This window comes from Amblyomma americanum, chromosome 1 (genome assembly GCF_052857255.1).
Source record: "Amblyomma americanum isolate KBUSLIRL-KWMA chromosome 1, ASM5285725v1, whole genome shotgun sequence".
Taxonomy (NCBI): Eukaryota; Metazoa; Arthropoda; class Arachnida; order Ixodida; family Ixodidae; genus Amblyomma; species Amblyomma americanum.
This window is the reverse complement of record NC_135497.1, coordinates 533,169,978-533,183,104: the sequence shown is the minus strand read 5'-3', so window position 1 is coordinate 533,183,104 and position 13,127 is coordinate 533,169,978. Positions and strand designations below refer to the sequence as shown.

The following is a 13,127-nucleotide window of genomic DNA, read 5'->3' as shown; positions in this document are numbered from 1 at the left end:
AGGAGGCGTTGGTTGGGGCAGCGCCTCCTGGCGTTGGTTGGGGATATCCCCAGCCGTCCCTGTTTTTTTGTGCCTGTTGTGTTTTGCTTAATAATAAGCTTCCACAAACGTGCCTAATTATAAACTTTTAAACCTTATTTCAACCTTATTTCAACCTTTAGTTATTTTTTTAGACTATAGTTCAATTACATTTACCGTCGGCGCGGTGGTAAATGCGTTTACCACGTGACCATGCTAATTGCCTTGTCAAGGACTTGGCTCATCGCCATTGATCCTAGCTGGTCACCGAACGATCTCCGTGAGCAGATTTTCTCTTACCCGGCCGCTGTTTCTATCGCCAAGATGGAAAACCAAAGTTCAAGCAGCGCGGAATGCCTTGCTGCGGGCTCCGCTGAACAAGATAAGTATCTATGTCCGGTGTGCAATGCTGCGTTCACGTTTGAAAGTGCACGGAGGCGGCACGTGCGAAAACAGCACCCTGATCTCGCCGACTCGTTGGTTCCCAATTGTAGTGCTTTGTTTGAATGTGATGTTTGCTGTAATGTTGCGTTTCCCCACCGTGGTGGCCTCTTGCGGCACCACGAACAGGTCCACGGGTTTGTGCCGAGGCGCATCAGGCTTGAGTTCTCTTCCTTAACAGGTGAAGTATAAACGAGATCTCCATATTGTGCAGGCACCGTTTTCTGTCATGGGGTTGCGGTATAGGAGGTATTCACTGAGGCCGCACTACCAGACCCGCGGCATGTCGGCAAACTTACGCCGTGCACAAGGCGGGCCTCATTATCGGTGAATTTAACGCACAACAGCAGTCCTGTAGTACGTCACACACCACGCCGGCGCCTGCACATTCCTACGGGTCGACGTTTTCATGAAGTGTAATATTTTCAGTGTGCCCGCTCTTTTCTGCTTCGCACAGTTCACGGCGTATTCACTAAGTCACCCAGTGTTACGGGGCGGACAGAGATGATCTGCGGCGAGACGCTAAATACACTCACATTTCACACATCACAAGCGAGGTAAATGCTGCGGCTGCTGCGCGTGCGACCACCAACATGGCAAATACCGCGCCGGCCGCTAGTGCCCCTTGCGGATGACGTCATGTGAATACCTCCTTTAGGGAAGCCACACAAGTTGAAATAACGCATCTCGGAAACTTTCTCTGCATTTGGATGTTTTGTGATGCTATGCGCTAGTACATATGGGCAGAACTATTGTTCCGCCTGGGTGGAGCTAGGCATTTTGAAAAGAATTAGCTGCTCTTGGAGTTATGTCCAGGAAGAACAACCGCCACTTGAGTTCTGTAACCTAACGTAAACTAATTAAAACAAGCCTAACTGCTTTACATGCAAAGTGCTTCAAAACAAACTATTCACCAATATACTGTTGTACTGATGAGGACAAAATTTTCCAGGACGCGCGACTGATGATTTCGGCTTATAGGTGTGAAGTGTGCTATTGTTTGCCTTATTTCACTAATACACATTATACATTCCAAGGCCTAGTTTCATCTCCACAAGCGTGATTTCCAACCGCTGGCTGATAAAAAAGCTATATGCTTTTGATAACAATTGCGTGTCCTGGGCAATTTTGCCCCCGACAGTACGTGCTGCGATATTATATGTACAGTCTACTGCGATTTGAAGGTGATCTGTTTAGGCTTTATCAGCTTGGATTAACCGACCTAACACGATATTTTTATTCGAAAGAAGGTTGCAACCACGATATGAACGTAGCTAGCCAAAGCTTTTAATGCAACAGTGTTAAGGCTCCCGTTCAGCAGAAAATCTCGCGTCTGTGGCGGGTAAATTATTTATTGTGAGAAGTTGCTCAGAAGGGCAACCCCCTCCGGTGCACAAGGCCCGCCACCTCACCTGTGACAGCACCTGCCATCGCAGGTCAGTGGCACATCGCTTAACTGCTGCACCACTGTGCCAGGTGTGGTATGAAGTCCACGGATGAATGTGAAGTCAAGAATGACGAATTCCGCACATATGGTACACATTACAGCTATTGCATCACACTATTAAAGCGGAGCCTAAGTGTGCACTGCAATTTTTCTATATCCTGTAATCACTTTTGTTGCGCACCAAGTGCCCATCATGACAGGAAAAATTTATTGGTTTGTGTTAGGTGGAACAGGTACGATAACCATCAAATGTCACTAGTTTCTACAGGTGTTATTGCGATTAAAACATGATGGAAAAATTTGATGCCAGGGTTGGCTCCAGAAAGGAATGCAGGGTCTGTTAAGGATGGAACTGCAATGCTGAAGTGCTGTGTTTTAACAGAACAGTAGCAGCAGTCATGTCTTTCCGTGTTCCGTAACTTCAGGCATCTTATTTCGTTTTTTGATGCCAGTGCATGCAAGCCTTCTGTCTGCAACAGAATCGAAACATTACCGTAATGAAATAGCCTGCTTATAAGTTTAGTTTAGTTTATGGGGTTTAACGCCCCAAGCGACTCAGGCTATCAGATACGCCATAGTGAAAGGCTCTGGAAATTTCGACCACCAGGGATTCTTTCATGTGCACTGACATTACACAGCACACGAGCCTCTAGAATTTCGCCTCTATCGAATTAATGTTGGTTCGGGGCACAACAGCCTTTTGAAGCACTTCATCCTTTTTGTGTAGCAGTTTGGGCCAGATTACGCGCACTTTCTGTTTTACGCTATGGCATGTTATAAGGAGTGCATACACATGGCTTATATCGTTAAACAGTTGCGAAATGAACCGAGATAGGTATGGGAGCACATTCAGGTGGCTGGAAATAAATATGGCAACAACAAAAACCTGTCTGCATTATTTGGGTTATGTGTCAGCTGAGAATAAGCCTTCCAGAATAAGGAATGCATGCATATGCAAAAAAAATGAAGCATCATTCAGTGCCAGGAGGTAACATTGCTGCAATCAATTTGCAGTAATTTACTTGCAGTTCTGGGGATTGCTTGCTGTAGCTTAACTCACATTGATGCCTGTTCCTTTTTTGCAGATTTTGAAAGCTGGAAGGATCATGAGGAAAAGACTGAGCTTGTCCACTTTGTTCTGTCAGAGGGTACAAAACATCTGACATCTGGAGGGACAAAGAAGTATCTGGTTTGTCATCGCTCAGGGTTATATGTGAAGACAGGAAGAGGTAAGCGCCAATCAAAGGTTCATGGTAGTGTGAAATGTGAGAGGAACTGCTTGGCGACAACGGATGTCATTGAAAAAAATGGAAATGTGGTAGTAGACTATCAAGCTGAACACTACGGCCATGAGAAAGAGCTACGGTGCCAGCCCTTGTCAATTGCTGACCAGAAAGACATTGCATGCAAGCTGAAGCTGCAGGTCCCTCGTAGGGTTATTCTTTCAGATGCACGTTCGCCTGCCAGAGCTCCACTGGACAGGCTTCACCTTTTTACCTCTTCAGAGGTTCAAAACATAGATGAAGTTTAATATTGGCAGTGAAGTGGAGAAAGATCGTGATGACTATGTCAGTATACAGAAGTGGATCGTCGAGCTACAGGATCATGGTGCTTTGTTGTATGCAGAGGCAGACAAACTGACAGAAGGCATTGGTGAGTTTGTGATGGCAATGATGAACACTACCCAGGGTGACATGCTGCTAAAGCATAGTCAAAGAGCAGTGTGTGTTGATTCAACTCATGGCACAAATCGCTATAAGCACCAACTTACAACTGTGATGGTGATAGGAAATGATGGGTCAGGCATTTCGTGTGCCTCCTCCTCTCTTGTAGTGTGTCTGAGGATGTCATGGTAAGATCTTCTGCTGCTATCAGGGACAGACTTGGCAAACGAGTTAGCTGTGGTGCATACATGTCAGATGATGCACCAGAATATGCAAATGCATGGGCGAGGGTCATGGGGAACCCTGTGAAACGCCTGCTGTGTGTGTGGCACGTCAGACGGAACTGGAAGTGCAACATGACCAAGGTAACTGACAGCCAAAGCCGAGAAGTTGTGCAGGAGAAGTTGAATGCATTGTGGACCAGCAGAAGCGAAGAGGACTTTCACAAGGAGCTGTCAGAGTTCCGTACTTTAAAGAAGTTTGTTGAGTGCGTTAAGATTGTTGAGTACTTTGAGAGAGTATATGCTAAGCGCCCAGAACAGTGGGCTCTTTTCTACAGGCAGGACACCGGATTGACTACTAACAACCATCTTGAGTCAATGCATAACGAGCTCAAGAAAAGTTATTTGGGAGGGTTTCAGAACTGGCGGTTCGACAGGCTGCTGGTGTCTTTGATGAAATTGTCCACTGACCGGGTAATGAAACAGCTGATCTGTAAAGTGAAGCGCAGGGCAGACCATCGCACAGCAGACTGCTTCAAGAAGCATGCTGCAGGAGTGGAAGGCTCCAAGTCTGGCGTGACCAGACTTTCTGATGGAAAGTGTTCTGTGTAGTCACGATCCGAAGAACGTCCTGACAACACTGTTGTCAGACAGGATACACAGTGCCAAGGGTGCATGCTTAGCTGTCCTGAATGTAACACTTGTTTCCACAGGTTCCAGTGCAGCTGTAGGTATTTTTATCTGTGCATGAAAATGCGCCACCATATTCATGCAGTTCTGCAGTGGGAGCTGCGGAGAAGGGATGCAACTGTTAATGATCCGATCATTGAGGATCCATCTTCTGTTTTGGCATTCAGTAAGGACACATCTGCAAATGATTCATTCCCAGTGGATGATCCTGCAGCACTATTTGAGAGCATTCAAGGTGACATGATTCAGTCACAAGACTCAAATGTGCTGGCATGTGTTGACATTGAGCTTGCTGCTCTTACACGCAAATTCAGTAAAAAACATCAACTGACCCAAACGTGGGAGCATTGGTGCGTGAATACATTGGAAAACTTGCGCAGGTTGTCAGGGGGTGTGCCGACAAAGAGGAGTAACCACCACAGCCTAGGCCACCTCCTGCCAATAAGCGACAAGAAAAGCAGTCAAGGTATTGGCCCAAACGCAGCAATGCCACCGCTTCTACATCAGCTGGAACATGTTCTCAAGGGGAGCATGTGAGACAACAGCTTGAATGTCAACAGGGTCCACCTATCCGCATCGCGAATTTTGATACATGTATCCACATTCTGAGAGAGCACGACTACGCAAAGCTCTCCTGAATACAATTACAATGAGCAACCGCAGCAGCTTCGCTAACTATTCAACCTTCCTATTATGTGCACACCCCTAAATTTTAGACTATTTGTTTTCGTGTAACAAGTATGCAAATGCATAGAAATCTAAAAGAAGGGTACAGCAGCTATGGGGGATCCCCAGTGGCCTTCACGCTGTGGGCATGATAAGGAAAGCGTTATTGGAGTGAGGACACTATAAAATGCACACTTGTGGAGTGTGGCATTTGTTTGGTAGCCCATATTTTGGTGGCCAGCACTGATATATGAAAGGAAAAAATACAGTAAACAAAGCTGTCATTTAAACTTAGGCTGGGAATATGTTTGACAGCTTTCAAGTCAGGCAGCAGTTGAAAATTAAATTTGCTTTGTGTAATTGGAGGTATGGAACAGCTTTTTCATTAATATGAGCCTGCTGATATGTTGAGAAAATGGCAGATAATTAGACACAGTTAAGAGTTCAGTATGCTTTCTGGAATTTGAAAACTCATTACAGGTTTACATATCAACTCTCAGTTCATGAAACTGCCACATATTGAAAATGTTTCTGTTCATTATGTGTGCAGACCTGGTCTGGGGCCTCTTAAAAAGTTAGGCGTGTAACTGTCCTTATATTATGCACACCTCATCGTCATGGAAGGCAGCTCAGTCACGCTCTCACTCACTTCCACTCAATCGCACTCACACTCATGACCACACGTACTGACAGCGACTCGCTCACACACGCGACCACCCACTCACGTTATCACACTTGTGTCACATGCATGCGATACGAGTGCACTCGTGAGTGAGTGTGCTTACCTGTGATATTATGTAGGCAGTGGCACTAACTGGCCTGGGTGGTACACCAGTGAGAGGTGCCCCCAGTGCTTGTGCCACTTGTGCTCAAGCTGCTTTTGTGTGCCATGAATGCTGCAGTGTGAATGGGCGACAGCCATTTAGAGTGTTTAGTTTGAAAAGTCTGTCCTGTCCCAGCAGTGTCTGTCTGTGCCTTGTGAAAAAGCATTAGTGGGCTCTACAGTGTAAAAGTTGCTTACAGTGGTGGTCCTGCTTTCCAGTGGTGTGCTCAGTGTGTACAGTTGTGGTCTGCAGCCAAGTGGCACTAACTCGCCTGGGTGGTACGTGAGTGAGAGTGCCCCCAGTGCTGGCGCCACTTGTGCTCAAGTTGCTCTTGTGTGGCATGAATGCCATGATGTGATGCGAGAGGTGCTGCTAGTGCTTGTGCCACTTGCATGGTGTGAACAGTTGTAATATGCTGTGACGACGCAGACATTTCTCATGTCTGCGGGTGGTTATCCACATTATCCAGGCGAATATTTGATGACATCCGTTCTGTCGATAGTAAAACCAGGCAAGGAATTTCTTTCCGGTCATTCTCAGATGCTTCACCCCCTTGCATTCGTGCAGTGCAGGAAAGCGCTCTGGCAGCTGAGAGCTCCAATGTCGACTGGCGTTTCTTTGCATAAGCTTTCAATGGCTTCTCGATCTCGCAGAAATCAGTCCACATGTGCATTGTTTCAAGTGCGGAACGAAATTCGCTAGGCATTTCGTCTGTCAGTAGTAAAAGCAGCCAAAATCTCTTCCTGGTCACCTTCAAATGCTTCGCCCTCCTTGAACTTGTGCAGTGCAAGGAAGCGATGTGGCAGCTCACTGTCCTAGTGAGTGCCTTGCTTTTCATGAAGGAGTGTACGATGGGGGGCTAGTTGGTAATCCATGAACTAAGAACGAAAACCACGCAAAGGACGATACACAGGGAAGAAGTAGACAGGACGAGCGCGGACTTGCAACTGTTTATTGAAACACATCTTCCTTCCATCACCAACCCTACGCATGCGCAACAAGCAAACTCTATTTTATCGAGTTCAAGAACTTCAGCTCCTTCTTGTACAGATAGACCGAAGCCTCGCTTACACACTTCTCGGGCCCATATCTATCAATCTGCCAGGCTTCGATGACCTCACGTGTTTTCTGGTCTTTGTCCCTTCCGATTATCTTGGTACGCTCAAAGAGTGGCGTGCATTTATTGTCACAAGAAAGACAGTGTTTGGGCAAATGCATGCCGCTGTGAGAGCCCAACGAATTTTTGTGTTCTCGTAGGCGCTTATTAATGCAGCGTCCCGTTTGTCCCACGTAAACTGAGCCGCAACTAAGCGGGATTTCATACACTACTCCCATTCGACAGGACACAAACTTGATTTTGCGGTTTACACCACAGCCTGCTTTTGTTCTCGTTTCATTGTTAGTTAGCGCGCACAAACGGGACAGCTTACAAGGCGCCGAAAAGAAGATTTCCACACCGAATTTTCTTGCCACCCTCTTCAGGCCATGCGAGGTCTTATGTATATAGGGCAGTACTTCAAATTTCCGCCTCTTACGAATGCCAGATTCTCGAGCAATAGAAGTTGGGATGACGGTTTTCAACAGAGACCCGGCAGCGGCCTGCAGAAGCGACGAGGGAAACCCAGCACAACTTAGGCGTGCGACTTGAGCGGAAAAGCTGAGTGAAACCTTGTGAAAACAGGACTTCAGTAATGATGACCTCAAGCAGGATGAAGCAATTCCTCTCTTAATAAGCTTAGAGTGACAGGAGTCATAGGGTAAAAGGGCCTTTTTTGTTCTAGGCATGTACATCCAACACAAGTGGTCCGGTTCACTGAAAAACAGTCTCTAGTCCAAGAACTGTAAGCAAGAATTCTCAGGCAATTCTTCGGTAAAATTCAAACTGGGAGCCTTAGATTTAAAAGACGTTAAAACTTCATTAGTGACCTCTTGTGGGTTGTCATTGGGATTCATTTTTAAGAGTATTAAAAAGTCGTCTACGTATCGGAAAACTCGCGCGATGCGGTCGTCAGTTAGCGCCCGTGAGAGTGAACAGTCAACTTCCACTAAATATATTTCAGTGAGAACAGGTGCAACACTCGACCCTATACAAATGCCTCGTTTTTGCACATAGAATTTATCCTGAAAACTCACTAGCGTTGAGGAGAGGTACACATTCAACAGTTCCATGAAACCTTCTATCGAAATGCCGCAGGCATTTTGGAACCCCACAACCCCCAAACGCTCTATACAGTTGCTGACCGCCATGAGCAGTTCGTTGTGAGGAACCGAATAAAACAGCTCCTCAATGTCAACCGAGAAGCCATAATTAACACCTGGCATGCTCTCTTTGAAAATTTTCACAATGCCGTCCGAGCTGGTGGTCTTGTAGGGGTCTTCAGGCGACAGACTCTTCAGGTGTCTTTGAAGGTATCGGCTAACAACTGCCTGCCAGGTTCGTCTCTCCGTTACGATTGCTCTAAAGGGGCATTCCAACTTATGACTCTTTGCACTAAAAAACACAGTGAGCACATGTACCTTGTTATTCATCACTTCATTCTTCATCCGCTCAAGCTTCAAATCATCTAAAAGCGCAACCGCTTTGGCCTTCGCCTTCGTCGGCTTCACATCCGCAACTCGGAAGTTCTTGTTGATCGCTGTTAGTGCCTTCTCCCCGAATAGTTTCCGCGGTAGGACCACGAAGCCGCCTTCTTTGTCGGACAAAAGAACCCGTAGCCAAGAATCACAAATTGAGCCAGCCACTCTTCTCAGCAGGGAAGTGCAGTCCTTTTTCTGAGAGGTGTTGCTCACTGAATCAACTCCTTCCGAAAGGCAGCACCCTTTCTCTTCCCCTTCTACCTTGTCAGCGATCCTGTGAACCGAAGCCAAAAGCTCAGGCTTGCTGAGCGGTACTTCCAGGCTGAACTTAGGTCCCTTCCTGAGGACCCTTTCAGTGTCAGATGAAACAGTCGCCCCTCCAAGGTAGATAACAGGCACCTCACCTGTCTGCTTCATTGGCGCCTTAGGTAAGCTTTGTCGTCGCTTGTTCCAAAGGAACTCAGTGGTAGTCTCAGCCAAGTTCTGGTAGTCCTTGAATGTCCTCATGCCGGCAGAGCCTGTCCCCTTCCAAGTGAAGCACACCAACCGCAGCCAGTCACACCAACCGCAGCCTGAGAATTCTTGCTTAAAGTTCTTGGACTTGAGACTGTTTTTCAGTGAACCGGACCACTTGTGTTGGATGTACATGCCTAGAACAAAAAAGGCCCTTTTACCCTATGACTCCTGTCACTCTAACAACGAACTGCTCATGGCGGTCAGCAACTGTACAGAGCGTTTGGGGGTTGCGGGGTTCCAAAATGCCTGCGGCATTTCGATAGAAGGTTTCATGGAACTGTTGAATGTGTACCTCTCCTCAACGCTAGTGAGTTTTCAGGATAAATTCTATGTGCAAAAACGAGGCATTTGTATAGGGTGGAGTGTGGCACCTGTTCTCACTGAAATATATTTAGCGGAAGTTGACTGTTCACTCTCACGGGCGCTAAGTGACGACCGCATCGCGCGAGTTTTCCGATACGTAGACGACTTTTTAATACTCTTAAAAATGAATCCCAATGACAACCCACAAGAGGTCACTAATGAAGTTTTAACGTCTTTTAAATCTAAGGCTCCCAGTTTGAATTTTACCGTAGAATTGCCTGTGAATTCTTGCTTACAGTTCTTGGACTTGAGACTGTTTTTCAGTGAACCGGTACCACTTGTGTTGGATGTACATGCCTAGAACAAAAAAGGCCCTTTTACCCTATGACTACTGTCACTCTAAGCTTAATAAGAGAGGAATTGCTTCATCCTGCTTGAGGTCATCATTACTGAAGTCCTGTTTTCACAAGGTTTCACTCAGCTTTTCCGCTCAAGTCGCACGCCTAAGTTGTGCTGGGTTTCCCTCGTCGCTTCTGCAGGCCGCTACCGGGTCTCTGTTGAAAACCGTCATCCCAACTTCTAGTGCTCGAGAATCTGGCATTCGTGAGAGGCGGAAATTTGAAGTACTGCCCTATATACATAAGACCTCGCATGGCCTGAAGAGGGTGGCAAGAAAATTCGGTGTGGAAATCTTCTTTTCGGCGCCTTGTAAGCTGTTCCGTTTGTGCGCGCTAACTAACAATGAAACGAGAACAAAAGCAGGCTGTGGTGTAAACCACAAAATCAAGTTTGTGTCCTGTCGAATGGGAGTAGTGTATTAAATCCCGCTTAGTTGCGGCTCAGTTTACGTGGGACAAACGGGACGCTGCATTAATAAGCGCCTACAAGAACACAAAAATTCGTTGGGCTCTCACAGCGGCATGCATTTGCCCAAACACTGTCTTTCTTGTGACAATAAATGCACGCCACTCTTTGAGCGTACCAAGATAATCGGAAGGGCCAAAGACCAGAAAACACGTGAGGTCATCGAAGCCTGGCAGATTGATAGATATGGGCCCGAGAAGTGTGTAAGCGAGGCTTCGGTCTATCTGTACAAGAAGGAGCTGAAGTTCTTGAACTCGATAAGATAGAGTTTGCTTGTTGCGCATGCGTAGGGTTGGTGATGGAAGGAAGATGTGTTTCAATAAACAGTTGCAAGTCCGCGCTCGTCCTGTCTACTTCTTCCCTGTGTATCGTCCTTTGCGTGGTTTTCGTTCTTAGTTCTTGCTTTTCATGCTGCCTTCTCCGCACTTTGGCCGCTCGTATGTAAGCGCATCGTAGCAGTAATTGAATCAAAGCAGTTTAACGTCGTGAATTGACACATAGGTTGCGAGGGACGCCGTATTGGAGGGTTTCGGATTAGTTTAGACCGCCCGGGGTTTTTATAGCATGTGCCAACATCGCACACACCACACCGCAGTAAGTGACTGCTGCTGCATCCTAGTTTTTCATGTTGCGTGCTGCCATGTTTGGCTCGTTTAAACGTTTGCGCACCTACGGTTAGTCATTAAACATTATACGAACCAGAATTCGTCAGAATTGTAACTTTGGCAGCTGGGGAAACGTGTCGCATGGTGTTGTATTTGTAATTCTAGGAGGAGACATTTCTGCTGTTCGCGATTTTGAGAGCTATCAACTGGCAACATATCAAAAAGGTCTTAATGTATTCATAGTCTAGGGAAGTGGCACAAACAGGCCAGGATGTGATGCGAGAGAGGTGTTGCTAGTGCTGTTGCCACTTGCATGGTGTGAACAGGTGTAATATGATGTGACGACGCAGACAGTTCTCATGTCTGCGGGTGGTGGTGGTGGGTCCGTCACACCTAACACAAAAAAAAACAATGCTTTCCCTTTTTGTCTCAGTGGAAGTCGGACTGAGGGAATTTCTCACTACTTTTGCAAATGCCCTAAATGTATGCTTCGTTTCTTTTGCTTCATCTAAGTGCAGAGCAGTTTTGAATAATTCTGTAGCTTGCGGTAACTGCGTAATAACCAGATGTGTGATGCCTGGCATCACATATTGCTTTTTCTCCATCTCCAAGCTTCTTTTCCCTTAGAGTTGTTCCTTTTTATAAGGACATTTTTCTTCCATTTGCATATTCAGGGGTACCCTGTAGGCAACCAAGGTATGGCTCTGGCACGAACGAATGCCTCAGTCAAACCAGTTCGTGTTTTTTAATTGTCTTGGTACCGATTAAAGCTTTTTACAGCCTTGTGTTTTCTTTGCATGTTGGTTTCCGTCTTGTTTCAGAGGATTCCAAAACTTCTTCCTGCTGTTTTATTGTGTTTTACCTTTCTATTCTTTTCTCCTTTTGGCTATGGTAATTTTGTGGCTGTATACTTGGTCTTGTATGGTGTTTTGTAGCCGCTGTGTGATATTACTGCTTCATGTTTTTCCCTTTCTGTGGATATATTATACATTTCTGCATACACTGTTTTATCTTAACCCAACTGTGGTTTCATTGTGCTATCTGTGCCGAATACATGATAGTCGCTTCTTTGCAGAGTGATTACAACATGACTGCCTTGCCAGGACCTCCCTGTCAGGAACCTGTTTTTGGTAGTATCAAATAAAGGAAGACATGGCCACGTATTTTTGTTGTATTATTTATTTGCACAAATACAGGTTTGGATGTCCACAATAGGACAGAGAAGACAGGAGCGCAATTCTGTTTCCTTAGCAGCACAGTACCCCAATTTCCAGTTCGGCTGCGCTTTTCACTGATTTCGGCTGAGAAGTGTTAGTGTAAACTTAATGAAAACACAAGCCCAGGGAGAATTGCGAGCCGGTAATTCATGTAGACAGCAAACATGCCGTCCCGCAGGACCAACAGCATCAAGTATTCTGTCGCCTGTTTTCATAAAGTTGCTCCCGTTACAACTCGATGGGATTATTGTGAGAACAGAATCGTGCTTCGCAACCACATGATCACTTCACAAGAATATTTCTGCACACTGCAACCCTGCATTACAGGTGTGAATGGAGCACATATGCACAGGTGTTTTTCTTGCAGATATACTATTGTGCTGTCATTTTGATGACCAGCAAGCAGTTCTGCAGTTATCCTTTTACCTTTATTTGAACTCTGTTGCAACACACAGAAGAGAAACTCTGCCATGTAGTGAGTTAGTGGCCACCTTATTTTTATTTTGAGGCCTAAATGGCGACAGAAGTGATGAAGAAACAGGAACACCTCATCGTGCAAACGGATGAAATGACTGCACCAGGTATTTTTGTAGAAACTTTTTCTACACACATGCGCTTATATATGCATACACACAACATGGTGTTTCAAATTATTGAAAACGGATTTTTATTTGAGAAGCTACGAAAGGCACGTACATCTATGCAGGTTGATTATGCAGCAAGGCGGATATTACGTACATATTAAAACAACGAAATGATTAACGGATATAAACTGAACTTTTTAACTTTTTGTTTTCAGAGCACAAGATTATACTGACAAATTGAAGACCTTCAACATAGCAGGCAAATTCAGTTTAAAACACTTCTAAAACAGTGTCGTAATTTGTGATATAGACCATAGAAAACATCCATTTGGCAACTCGTAAAAATTGCCTTTCCCGCACTTCATGTTCATAAAAGGCATTGCACGTGGCATTGTTACACGAATTGCGCCTACATCACTTATGTTCTAAAGCCGCCCATTTTCAATATGCGATGTGGCAAAAGCCAATTGAGTTCTCAGAGGCTATTCTC

The 13,127-nt window shown here is 45.6% G+C and overlaps 2 protein-coding genes across 3 annotated transcripts in view; one reads left to right on the top strand and one right to left on the bottom strand.

Moving 5' to 3' along the window:
• The window catches only part of LOC144116273 (uncharacterized), a 40,685-nt gene that overhangs the window by 22,845 nt on the left and 4,713 nt on the right, over positions 1 to 13,127 (bottom strand). Inside the window, exon 2 of one of the 2 annotated variants that reach the window (XM_077650991.1) lies at positions 3,126 to 9,198. The exons of the other annotated variant lie outside the window; for it this stretch is intronic. Coding sequence (XP_077507117.1) covers positions 7,799 to 9,196 — 1,398 coding nt within the window. The 5' untranslated portion in view covers positions 9,197 to 9,198 and the 3' untranslated portion in view covers positions 3,126 to 7,798. Of the gene's footprint in view, positions 1 to 3,125; positions 9,199 to 13,127 lie in introns of those variants that run through there. 2 annotated transcript variants of the gene reach the window in all.
• LOC144116274 (uncharacterized) lies at positions 157 to 11,999 on the top strand. The gene is made up of 3 exons (XM_077650992.1): positions 157 to 640; positions 2,992 to 3,135; positions 11,912 to 11,999. The coding sequence occupies exons 1-3, from the start codon at positions 232 to 234 to the stop codon at positions 11,914 to 11,916; spliced, it is 558 nt and encodes a 185-aa protein (XP_077507118.1). The 5' UTR covers positions 157 to 231; the 3' UTR covers positions 11,917 to 11,999.

What these genes read in the sequence shown, in the direction of transcription:
- LOC144116274 (XM_077650992.1), top strand. Translation starts at nt 232, where the DNA reads ATGCTAATTGCCTTGTCAAGGACTTGGCTCATCGCCATTGATCCTAGC. An exon ending in TGAGTTCTCTTCCTTAACAG is followed by an intron (nt 641 to 2,991) that starts GTGAAGTATAAA and finishes CCTTTTTTGCAG; the next exon opens with ATTTTGAAAGCTGGAAGGAT.